The sequence below is a fragment of the Myotis yumanensis genome, unplaced genomic scaffold, assembly GCF_028538775.1.
Source record: "Myotis yumanensis isolate MYYU_CA2020_CCGP unplaced genomic scaffold, mMyoYum1.0.hap1 SCAF_4, whole genome shotgun sequence".
Lineage (NCBI taxonomy): Eukaryota > Metazoa > Chordata > Mammalia > Chiroptera > Vespertilionidae > Myotis > Myotis yumanensis.
The window spans coordinates 99,097,130-99,109,050 of record NW_027223755.1 but is presented as its reverse complement, the minus strand read 5'-3'; the positions used below and the strand labels follow the sequence as shown (position 1 = coordinate 99,109,050).

General features: G+C 53.3%; 1 protein-coding gene across 2 annotated transcripts; it reads right to left on the bottom strand.

Annotated features, from left to right (window-relative positions):
* Positions 1 to 106: 106 nt before the first annotated feature.
* Positions 107 to 11,580, bottom strand: ZNF500 (zinc finger protein 500). 2 transcript variants are annotated; one of them, XM_070413062.1, is made up of 6 exons: positions 11,440 to 11,580; positions 9,860 to 10,352; positions 7,960 to 8,143; positions 7,687 to 7,754; positions 6,350 to 6,458; positions 107 to 2,102 (listed from the first exon to the last, which is right to left on the bottom strand). In XM_070413062.1, the coding sequence occupies exons 2-6, from the start codon at positions 10,253 to 10,255 to the stop codon at positions 1,471 to 1,473; spliced, it is 1,389 nt and encodes a 462-aa protein (XP_070269163.1). In that variant the 5' UTR covers positions 10,256 to 10,352; positions 11,440 to 11,580; the 3' UTR covers positions 107 to 1,470. The 2 variants fall into 2 exon arrangements, with proteins under 2 accessions (XP_070269163.1, XP_070269164.1); XM_070413063.1 differs by having other exon boundaries at positions 7,960 to 8,104.
* Positions 11,581 to 11,921: the final 341 nt, after the last annotated feature.

Sequence of the window (11,921 nt, the reverse complement as noted above, 5' to 3'; positions counted from 1 at the left end):
AAATATGCAGGACAGAGCACAATGGGGCTGGGAGGAGGACTGACAATTTATTAAGGGAGAACTGTCACATGCCATGGAACCTGGGTTGTGTAGAAAGGTGAAAATATATACAGCAATTAAGTGACAAAACAGTGGAGCATCAAGAACTGGCATGAGGGCCAACGCCACCCAGCAATAAGGAACAGTCACACTTCTGGATAAAATATTCCAGAACCAGTGACTTCAGCAGCTGCCCCATGACTCCAGAGATGACTAAACTGGACAAGGACTCTATACCTCTTCCCTCAGCCACTCAGGAGACCGTGGATATAAAGAGGCATGTCTGCCTCAGACAAAGTAGGGCAACCAAGACTGGCCTGTATCCTGGAACACGGCCACTTGGGGCTGGTGCAGAGGCAGCCCTGGCCCCTTACCCTGGGAGGATGGCAAGGCCAGTCAAACCCCCAGGCTTCCTCATGGGTTGGGGAGGTCTGGAGATGGAGTCAGGCATCCATCCTACAAAACTGTGGATCTTCAAAGGTAACACCCAAATCACCCCAACTCCCTTTTTAAAAATTTTATTGATTTCAGAAAGGGAGAGGGGGAGAGAGAGAAACATAAATGATGAGAATCATCGATTGGCTGCCTCCTGCATGACCTCTACCGGGGGATTGAGCCCACACCTGGGCATGTGCCCTGTCCGGGAATCAAACTGAGGCCTCCTGGTTCATAGGTCAATGCTCAGCCACTTAGCCACACGAGTCAGGCACCCCATTTCCTCGTTGACACCACTGGAATGTAGGAAAAACCCCCACCACCTACATTTAGAAAGTGTAGCAAGGTTGGAGGGGAAGGCTGGGGTATGTAATGCCATAAGCCACTGCAGCCATTGCAGCTTCCCCTGCAGTGGTTAGAAAGTGTCCCTCAAATTCTAGTCCAACCAGAACCTCAGAATGTGACCTTATTTGGAAATAGGGACATTGTAGATGTAATTAGTTAAGATGAGGTCATTCAGGGGGGCCAGTAAATACAATGACTATATCCTTAGAAGAGGAGAGGACACAGGGAGAAGGCTGTGTGATGACAGACGCAGCCACAGAGTGATGCTGCCACAAGCCCAGGAACATCAGGGTCTGTGGGCCACAGGGGAAGTGGAAGAGGCACAGGATTCTCTACCAGAGCCTCCAGAGGAAACCAGTGCTGTAGACACCAGGACCGACAGATTAATTCCGGTTGTTGTAAGCCGGCCAGCGTGTGGTCATTTATTCAGCAGCCCTAGAACCGAATACACCGGACCCTGTGCCCAGCATTCCACCTGAAATGTCCCCTGCTGTGTCCTCACACCAGGCCCAGGGGAGCAGAGTCCATGTGAAGGTGCCTTAAGATCAGCGTTTCTGGTTCTGGGTAGTGGCTCTGGCAGCTTCATGAACTGAGCATGTAGTCAGGCTTTGGCCCTGGGAACTCCTGGAGCCTCGAGGGTCTGGGTAGTGGCTACACCCCCTTGGAATAGCTATGTGGATGCTTCTCCCCATTGTGGGTCCGCTGGTGTTTGTGGAGATCGGTGCCCCGGCAGAAGCCCTGGCCACAGGCCGGGCATGTGTAGGGCTTCTCGCCTGTGTGCGTCCTGCGGTGGGCGCTGAAGTGTGAGCTGTTGCTGAAGCGTTTCCCACACTCGGCACACACATAGGGCCGCTCCCCGGTGTGTGTCCGGCGGTGGATGACCAGGCTGGAGCTCTGGCTGAAGCGCTTCCCACACTCGGCACACTGGTAGGGCTTCTCGCCCGTGTGGACCCGCTGGTGGGTGCTGAAGTTGGAGCGGTCGCTGAAGCCCTTCCCACACACCGGACACTGGTACGGTCGCTCGCCGGTGTGTATGCGCTGGTGCTTGGTCAAGTGGGACGTCTTGCTAAAGCTTTTGCCGCATTCGGGGCACGTGTATGGCTTTGCCACCCTGGAGGGCCCCCCTCTTTCCAGAAGTTGCTCAGATTTGGTCAACCCCCTGACGGGGGCCAGTTTGTGACCTAGGAATGGGGAGCTGGGACCCCTGCACCGAGCCGACAGCACTCGGTCCCATTCTGTTCTCATCTGTGTGTCCTCTTCATCCTTAAACTGCATTCCACGGCCTGAGACAGAGAAAGCAGAGTTCCTGAGGAGGGGAGCTTCTGAAAGAAGGCAAAGGCTGAGTGGGCAGCCCTTCTGAGGAAAATGGAGAGCAATGCTCTTCAAATCCCCCTCAAAACACGGAGCATGTCAGTCAGACCCTGATGTGAGGTGCTAACGCCACGGCCAGAGGCTGTTATAAACACACAGCAACTTGTTTAATCCTTGTAATGCCCATGAGGTGGGTGCTGTTACTGTCCCGTTTTATGGACAAAGAAACTGAGGCAAGCCCTACCCGGTTTGGCTCAGTGGGATAGAGCATCGACCTGCAGACTGAAAGGTCCCAGGTTCGATTCCGGTCAAGGGCATGTACCTTGGTTGCGGCACATCCCCAGTAGGGGGTGTGCAGCAGGAGGCAGCTGATTGATATTTCTCTCTCTCATCGATGTTTCTAACTCTCTCCCCTCTTCCTCTCCCTTCTTCTCTGTACAAAATCAATAAAATATATATTTTAAAAAAAGAAAGAAACTGAGGCACAGGGAAATTAGGGAACTTACCAGAGTCACTTAGCTGGTAAGTTAAGAGGGCCCGTAGTCTGTCTCTGGAGTCTGGGCTCGTAACCTGTAGGCCAGGGCAGTGGTGCACCTCAGGCAACACTTGACAATGTCTGGAGACGTCTTAGTGGTTATGTTTAGGGCCTGGAGTGTTGCAACTGGCATCTAGTGAGTGGAGGCCAAGGATGCTGATGTATAGTCTCTGGTACACTGATGGCCCCACAACAGAAAACGACCCAGCCCTCATGTCAGTAGTGCGCAGGGAGAGAGACCCTGCTCTAGGTTGTTCTGTTTGGAGCAGGACCAGAAGGCCTGGTGACCCAGATCCTCAGCCTCCCGCTTGTGTACTTGGGGGCAGCCCTTGAACCCTCTGCAGACCCAAGTATAAGAGTGACCACCGTGGTGACACAAGCACAGAATAAAGGACCCTGGAACGAACCCTGGCTCTATCCCTCCAGGTTGTGTGACTTTGGGCAAGTTCTTTATTCTGCTTCCTTGTCTGAGACATAAGGCAAACCCCACCTGAGCATGAGGCATGCTGGGGCACCAGGGCGAGGGGGTTGGGGTTGGGGAGCAGATGGCTTCAAGCAGAACCCCCTGAAAAGCTCACAGTGGGCACACACTGACCCGACAAGGAGGGACAGAACCTTCTGTCACCCTGAGATGTGTCCACTCTAAGACCCAGAAGCCAAACATGGGCTTCAGCTCACATTTACTGAGCCTCAATTCTCACATGTGTACAATTAAGATGTAACCACCACCTCACAGGTCTGTTGTGAGATTTGTTTGTTTGTTTTGTTAATCCTCACCTGAGGATATTTTTCCCATTGATTTTTAGGGAGAGTGGGAGAGAGAGGGTAAGACAGAGAGAACACATCGATTGGTTGCCTCCTGCACGAGCCCTGACCAGGGCCCAGGCCAGGGATGAGTCTGCAACTGAGGTACATGACCTTGACTGGAATCGAACCTGGGACCCTTTGGTCCGCAGGCCGATGCTCTATCCACTGAACCAAACTGGTTAAAGCTGTTGTGAGAATTTTTAAAAAGGAATTGAGTCTGGCGATTCTTCAAAAGGTTACATAGTCACATGACCCAGCAATTCCACCCCCAGGTGTAGGTTCAAGAGAATAAATGCTGACAGTGTGACACTCCGGGGCTCTCTGATCCGGCTCACGCTTGGCCTGGCTCCTTGACCTCATCTCTCCCTTGGGAACTAGTTTCACTTTTGCTCCTGCGGGCAGTATAGAGTCCCAGACTGATCCGGTATAACTCTCCTTCTCCACTGAGGATTTCTGCTGGAGCCCAAACCTTTCTCAAGGTCACTATCTCCCCTTGCTTTTCCCTTGGACAGGGGTCAGCACACCTGGACCCAGAGGCAGTGCCTATCTCTGAAAATAAAGTTTTCTGTTCTTTTGTGGCCGCTTTCATGCCAAGATGGCAGAGACTGTATGGCCCACAAACCTGAACAATTTATTATTTGTCCCTTTACAGAAAAGGTCTGCTGCCCTGGCCGGTTTGGCTCAGTGGATAGAGCATTGGTCTGTGGACTGAAGGGTCCTGGGTTCAATTCCGGTCAAGGGCACATGCCTGGGTTGAGGGCTCAATCCCCGGGGGGGCGGGGGGGGGGGTGCAGGAGGCAGCCAGTCAATGATTCTCTCTCATCATTAATGTTTTCATCTCTCTCTCTCTCTCCCCCTCTCCCTTCCTCTCTGAAATCAATGAAAGTATATATTTAAAAAAAAAAAAGAAAGTCTGCTGACTCCTCCTCTAGCCCTTGGGTTTGAACTACACAAACACAATCACCATGGTTTAAACCCCAGGAGAAGACAGAAGCTAACCTGGGACTTCTGTTTCCTTCTTGCTGACCCCGCCTCCTTGCCACCTGAGCTGGCACTACTAGAGACATCCCTAGGTCGCAAGGCAGCAAGATCTGGGTCCCACAGGCCTTCTCCTCACCCCTGTTAGGCAGTCAGGTAGGGCCTGGGGCGTCATGCTTACAGGACAAGAGAAGGGAGGATGTGAGTGTGGGCTGTATTAGAACCAGGGGACCGCAAATCCTTTCCTCATGAGGGCAAACGGGCATCAGAAGAATCTATAGAAAAGTGAGATGCTCTGAAAGACAGAGGTTTTGCTTCTGTGCAGACTGTTTCCTCTGAGGGAGAGGAAGTGGGGAAACAGGGCTCAAGGCTTTCACTGGCTCTGGGAGGGAAACCCTGACACCCTGGAGGAGTCTGGAGTTTCATCACAATAGAGACTAAGTGGCCAAGAATTACAACTAAGTGGGGGAGAAACGGAACAGAGAGCATGGGGCAATGGTCCAGCAATAGTGTGCACAGAAAATTAGTGTTCTCCTTCTATGAGGCAGTGGAAAGGTTCATTTTCATTCAGTCCACCGGTTCTTAGTTTGAAAAAAATGAGGATGTAAAGGAAAGTATGTAATGATTACGGCTATGTTGTTGTTTGGTTTAAATGCCAATGTAGATGCCGCTGTTGGAGGTATTATGTAGATGTGATTAACATTTACAAATCAAGTGACTGTAAGTAAAGCAGATCACCCTCCTAACTGGAGGTGGGCCTCGTCTAATCAGGTGAAGACCATAAGAGCAAATCCTGAGGTTTTCCAGAGAAGGAATTCTGCCTCAAGACTGCAGCATAGAAATCTTGCCTAGATTTCCAGCCTGCTGGCTTGCCATACAGATTTTGGACTTGCCAGCCTCCATAATCATGTGAGCCAATTCCTTAAAATATATCTCTTTACACATACACATCCTATTAGCTCTGTTTCTCTGGAGAACTCCAACTGATACAAAGCAGCATCTCAACTCCTTTAGAAAACATTTTAAGGCCGAAACCGGTTTGGCTCAGTGGATAGAGCGTCGGCCTGCGGACTGAAGGGTCCCAGGTTCGATTCCAGTCAAGGGCATGTACCTGGGTTGCGGGCACATCCCCGGTGGGAGATGTGCAGGAGGCGGCTGATCGATGTTTCTCTCTCATTGATGTTTCTGACTCTCTATCTCTCTCCCTTCCTCTCTGTAAAAAATCAATAAAATATATTTAAAAAAAAACAAAACCTTTTAGGGAATAAGTGGGTGACAGAATTGGCAAGACAAGTGGAAAGAGAAGAGACAGTGTTGAGTGGGGAGCCGGGGCGCTGGTAAGGAGAGGCCATTGATGGCCAAGGCCTTGCCAGGAACAGCTCTACCCATGGGGGCTGAGGGCAGCACAGAGGCTGAAGGGAAACTGGACCAATTGAATGGGTGCAGGAATGAAAGAAGGAACTCAGGACAGCTCTGGGCATCTGCCTGGGATGTGGGTGAGCCACCACACTACCCCCACCGCAGCTGGGCCACTGACAAGACACCAGCAAACCTAGCTTTGCAGGCTGTATGCAGCTGGATACCAAGCAAAATTGCCAGAGAGCACACCTGGCCTACTAAACCAACCCCTGGGCATGGGGCCGGCGATGCTTCCCATGATTCCTCAGGCCACTACAGTTTGAGAACTTCTAGACTGACTCCTGTAGGCAGTAGGGAGCCAGGGAAGGTGTGAGCAGGGAGGTGGCCTGGGTCTTGGGTCCTGAAGGAAACATACACCGGGGGAAATGCCAGGCCAGCTACATCCAACATGAGGCAAAGAGCCTCCGTCCCCCTAGGACTGGCCCACACCAGACATCATGGTTCCTAATGGTTAGCAGCCAGGGTCTCCCCACATGTTACCTTCACTCTCTGGCAGCATGTCCCGACTTCGGTCCTGCTGAGCTGGGTCCAGACACCCCCACTCCTTCTGGGACAGGTACACGGCCATGTCCTCCAAGGTCACTGGTACCTGCAAGGACACAGCCCACTCAGTCCTACAGGCTGGGCCAACCTGGTGAGCTGACCTTTCCCTTCCACTCACGTCACAATGGTGGGTCCTGCTTGCCTCCCACCACTTTTTCCCTCCCCACAAGCTGTCACACACCTCTCCTCCCAACCTCAGCTCACAGACACGGCAGCATCCTGCTCTTTGGGAAGACACTATTGCCATCATGCTCTGTCCTGTTGCTGCAGGGCAGCACAGTGTGGACAGATTCGCTGTGCGCAGCAGCCGGATCCACTGTGTGCTCAGCCAGGGGCCCATGCTCCTTGGAGACATGGGTTAGCATGCCCTACCTCAACTCAAGCCAGCCCCGGGACCCAAATGGGGTGACTTGAGGACTTCAGGACGGCTCTATGCCAGTGGTTCCCAAATCTAGCACCAGACTGACCTAGGGAACATGATTAAAACTCAAGCAAAAGTAAATAAATAACATAAATAAAACCCAAGCTTACAAGGTCCAGAAGAGACAAATCCAGAAACAGAAAGAGGATCAGTGGTTGCTCGGGGAGGGGCAATGGGGAGTGGCCACTAAGGGGTGTGGGGAATTTTGGGCAGGTGGTGAAAATGTTCTAAAATTGATTGTGGTGATTGCATAACTCTGTAAATGTACGAAACGTTGTATACTTTAAATAGATGAAATGTAAGTATATGAATTGTATTTCAATAAACTTTTATTTAAACAAGTATAAAAAACTATTCCAGGCCGTGGCTAGGAGAGGAATCTTTTTTTTTTTTTAACATTTTATTGATTTTTTTTTACAGAGAGGAAGAGAGAGGGATAGAGAGTTAGAAACATCGATCAGCTGCCTCCTGCACACCCCCTACTGGGAATGTGCCCACAACCAGCAACTTAGGTACATGCCCTTGACCGGAATCGAACCTGGGACTCTTCAGTCCACAGGCTGACACTCTATCCACTGAGCCAAACCAGCTAGGGCGAGGAATCTTTATTTTTACCTAGAGTCCCAAGAGATTCTAACACCTAGTTGGGTTTGAGCGATTGCCCAAGCTCACCATTGGACCCCAGACTCCTACAAACACACCTAATACTCGGGTGGCATCTGAGAAAGAGCAAGATACCTCCCAGTAGGCAAAGGTCATTTCAGGGGGAAGTGCCTCGGAAACCCACAGTCCTGGCCATGGGAGAGAAGTGTCTCCATGGGGATGCTGCAGACCAGGAATGACCACCACTCACCTGGGACCAGGCTGCAAGGAGGGATGTGGCTGGTGCTGCCATCTCCTGGTGCGGGGAGGTAACTGGGCCTGGGGAAAGAGCAGTGGCCAGTGAAGTCCACAACAGCCCACCTGTGGGCACAGCAATGAAGGCCAGGGCAGGTCCAGCAGCTCCCCACCTGTGCTCAGCTCCCCACCAGGAGCCACATGCACACAGGCCTCAACCTCCCCCAACGCTCTCTTCCCTTTGCCTCCCACTCCTGAAGGGATGCGTTCCTTGAGGGCGGCTACTCACCCCACTTTGGCCGGAGTTCAGGGTTTCTTTTTTGTCTGCGGCTTAGCTGGGCTGGGGGCTGCTGGCTGGAGTCCCGAGCTCCTTCCTCCAGGGACAACTCCTTTGGCTGGGCCTCTGCCTGACGTTTCAAAGACTGTTCCCCGATCTGGTGGGGCACTGCATGATCAGAGAGTCCCTCCGGGCCCTGCACACGGATGGAGAGCGCAACCAGCTCCCAGGTCAGGGGGAGACCCACAAGGTCTCCAACCCCTCATCGGGCACCCCTGGCCACCCTCACCACCAAGGTGGCCTCGTCATTGTGCCCTTGGCCCTCCACGTGCCACACACAGCCCTACCTCCACCAACACCCAGGGAGAATGTGAGCTGGGAAGAGGGCAGGCTCCTGGCTGGGACACAAGGAGGCCTGGTCTGCTCCTGAATGGGACTCGTCTCTCCCTGTCACACTGCATTGGGGTCCCTGTCACACTCCTACCCTTGTTTCTTGGTGCTCTCAACAAACCCTGGGCCAGAAGGGTTTTAAAATCATTTGCAGGTGCTCTGGGATCATCTAATTCCTTATTCCAGAGAAGGCTAATTGAACAAACTTGAGTCGCAGTTTACTGAGCTCTGCAATAGCATTTGAGATAAGAAACATTCCCCGGGGAACTGCTAAGACAGCTGGGGAACCCATCTCATGCTCCCTCTCATCCAACATTCCACACCTCTGACAGGAGACGGTCCTAGAGATTCCAGGGTACACAGTGACAGAGGGCAGCCATGCAGGAACCCCCAAAACCAGGCTGGAGGGGTGGGGAGGGCATCCCGAGTTCTTATTAGTCACCATGATAGCAGGATTTGCTGACTGCACTCAACGCACATTGTGGTCAGGTTTGGGGGGAATGTGTCTGTCCTGCTGAACAGCAGTGTGTGGGCAATGGCACTGCCACAGGAAGAGAGTGACCTGTCAGCATTTGCCAACCATCTAATCTGGGCATGGCACTGAAAAAAAGAATTTAAAAAGGTGAGGTGGCCTTTTAATTTTTTTTTCATTTAAGGAGTTTAGTGACTAAAAGCAGGAGAAATTTGTAAGAGACTTCCCACTCCCCAGATCTGGTTAGGAGGAGCTGGCATGTGCTCTAGGGTTTCGCTGTCTATAGAACTTCCCATGATGATGGAAGTGTCCCATAGCCACACTGTCCAGTACAGCAGTCACTACCCACGTGGGACGACTGGGCACTTGAAATGTGGCTGGTGTGACTTAGGAATTACGTTTTTAATTTTATTTAATTTTAAAAGTCACATGGGGCTGTTGGACAATGTAGCTCTAGAGAGATTGGGGAACATCTGGGGGCGCTGATCAGGGCACCCACCAGCCATGAGCACCTCCCCCTGTTGGGATCTCTTCAACTCCCAAGGTCATGCCTTGGAAGGTGTGCGACCTGTGCCTGGCCCAGGATTAACAAACCAATTCACACTAGCTTAGAAAGGGCTGGGGCAGTGGTTGGCAAACTCAGTCAACAGAGCCAAATATCAACAGTACAACGATTGAAATTTCTTTTGAGAGCCAAATTTTTTAAACTTAAACTATATAGGTAGGTACATTGTTATTAACTTAATTAGGGTACTCCTAAGGCTTAGGAAGAGCCACACTCAAGAGGCCAAAGAGCCACATGTGGCTCGAGAGCCGCAGTTTGCCGACCACGGGGCTAGGGGAGCTATATCAACAGGTGGATACCCCTTGGCCAAGGATGAGAAACTTTATAGCTGACTTCTTCCATTCAAAACGTCTGGTTCTCCCCATGACCCCAGCTGGCCACAGCTCCAGAACCCAAGGAATCTCCAAGTGCAGACCTCAGCAGCAGGGCCCTGAGGACACAGAGCCCCTTTCCTCACCTCAGGGCCAGAAGGCCCCCCACCTCACCCTCTGTTTCCTGGGCTCCCGCTGAAGCCCTTCCACGAGGACCACGGCCTCCTCACCGCTCTCCGGCTGCCGCTCCCGCACCCAGGCCTGGATCTCCCCGGGCAGCACCATCAGGAACTGCTCTAGCACCAGCAGCTCCAGGATCTGCTCCTTGGTGCGCAGCTCCGGCCGCAGCCAGCGGCAGCAGAGCTCCCAGAGGCGGCTCAGGGCCTCCCGAGGGCCGGCCACCTCCTGGTAGCAGAAGAGCCGGAAGAGCTGGCGGAAGGTCTCAGGGCTGGGGTCTTCCATCTTCAGGGAGGGCTCCTCTTCCCAGTGGAAGTCCTCCTCCACCTTCACAATCAGGATCTCATCCTCCTCCAGGGGTGCTTCGGGCTGGAGGCCGGGGGCAGTCGCCATGTTCCCAGTGGGCCTTGCTCCTTCTCAGGCCTCGGGGATCAAATCTGTCTCTCCCTGAACCCCTGGCCAGCCACTGGGCAGGTGTTTCTTCCGGACTCTGTGGACAGAAGATAACGTCATCTGGGGTGCACTGGGGCTGGATAAGCGTCTGCACCCATAAGCCCCTGCCCTGGGTCCAGTACTAACTGTGGGAAACCGCCTATTGTCTTCACTAGCAGAGAAGTGTAGACAGAGAACCCGGAAGGCTGGTGACCTTTGAAGCCCTAGCAAAGGTCAGAGCTGTGCACCACCTCTGTTAGTCCAGACAATGGTAGCTGAAGCAACTTCCCCACCAGATAGTCATGTAAATCCTTATTGATAAGATAGTCTGTGTGTTACTGGAACTTGCCTGCCTAAGGGCTATACTATGGGTGGATCCCAAACCAATAAATGGTTGGTGCGGCCTGAGCACCAGCGGAAGTCCTTCCCCTTGAGTTGGACTTACCCGCCTGGCCCCCCCAATATTTCCAATTTATCTCTTGTCTCTTCTCTTTCATTTGTGTGCGGCTCCTCTTCCAGATCCTGAACCCTGAACCACGCGGGACGTGGGGGGAACCATTTACAACAACTAACCCACCCTCTTTGGCAAAAAGAAAGGGTTGAAATCGATCAACTTATCTCTGCTACTAACTCCCTGCTAGTTCCGGGGCAAACTGCTTAACCTCCCTAGGCCTGAGTTTCCTCCTCTGAAAAGAAAAGATGGTGACATCATCCACACACAGGTTGCTGAGGGAACTACACGGGATGTTCGGGAAGTTTAGCGCGGAGCCTGGGACAGGTCAGAGGTGGAGGAACGCTGAGTTTTCATTACATTACGCTGAGTTTTCATTACATTACAGCTGACGGGGTCCCTTTGGAAATAGGGTGGGAACCAGAGTCCCCGCTGCCCAGGAGGACGCAGATTCAGTCTCAACCTGACTCGGGGTCCGGGCGCGGTGAGTCCCTCCACGAGCCCCGCCGAGTACCCCGAGTGGACAGTCACCACCGGGGTCCCTCCGGCCCCAGGGCCCTGCGAGGGTGGGACTCCGGGCGGACTGCCCAGGTCTCGGAAAGTGAGCGGTGGCCGAGGCCGGAGCCCAAACCAGGGTGCTGGGTCGGGCCGCGGGATGGCAGTTAGAGTCGGGACCCCGCGCCCTCGGACTCACCCGCTGCACTGTGGACCCTGGAATGTTCGGTGTGCGGGACGGGAGCGGGAGCGCGGGCGTTGGGGGCTCGACGGGCTGGCTGGCTCGGGCCGCGGGTGGGAGGTAGAGGACCCCGACTGCAGGACGCAGCAGAGCGGCGCGGGCATTGGCTGAATGAGCTGTCCAGCTGGGGGACGAGGCAGCGTGGGCAGGTCCACGGGAAGCTTTGGGCGGGGCGTAACGTAGTCCTCGCGCGATTGGCCGAGCTGGCTGTCAAGATCAGTAATTAGTTTGGATAGGCGGGTCTTTGGGCGGTGTTGTGGGTTACGTCATCCTCGCACCATTTGCGGAGAGACTGTCAGGCGTTGGCAGGAGGCCACGCAGGCGGGCGCGCGAGATGCATTTTGGATAATGTAGTTCTGGAACCCCTGGCTGAACCGCTGTGCGTGTGGGGACGACGCATAGGTGAGCCCGCGGTCAGCATTGTGTGTAATTAGTGCCCC

What these genes read in the sequence shown, in the direction of transcription:
- ZNF500 (XM_070413062.1), bottom strand. Translation starts at nt 10,255, where the DNA reads ATGGCGACTGCCCCCGGCCTCCAGCCCGAAGCACCCCTGGAGGAGGAT. An exon ending in TGAACTCCGGCCAAAGTGGG is followed by an intron (nt 7,755 to 7,959) that starts GTGAGTAGCCGC and finishes CTCTTTCCCCAG; the next exon opens with GCCCAGTTACCTCCCCGCAC. An exon ending in CATGCTGCCAGAGAGTGAAG is followed by an intron (nt 2,103 to 6,349) that starts GTAACATGTGGG and finishes TCTCTGTCTCAG; the next exon opens with GCCGTGGAATGCAGTTTAAG.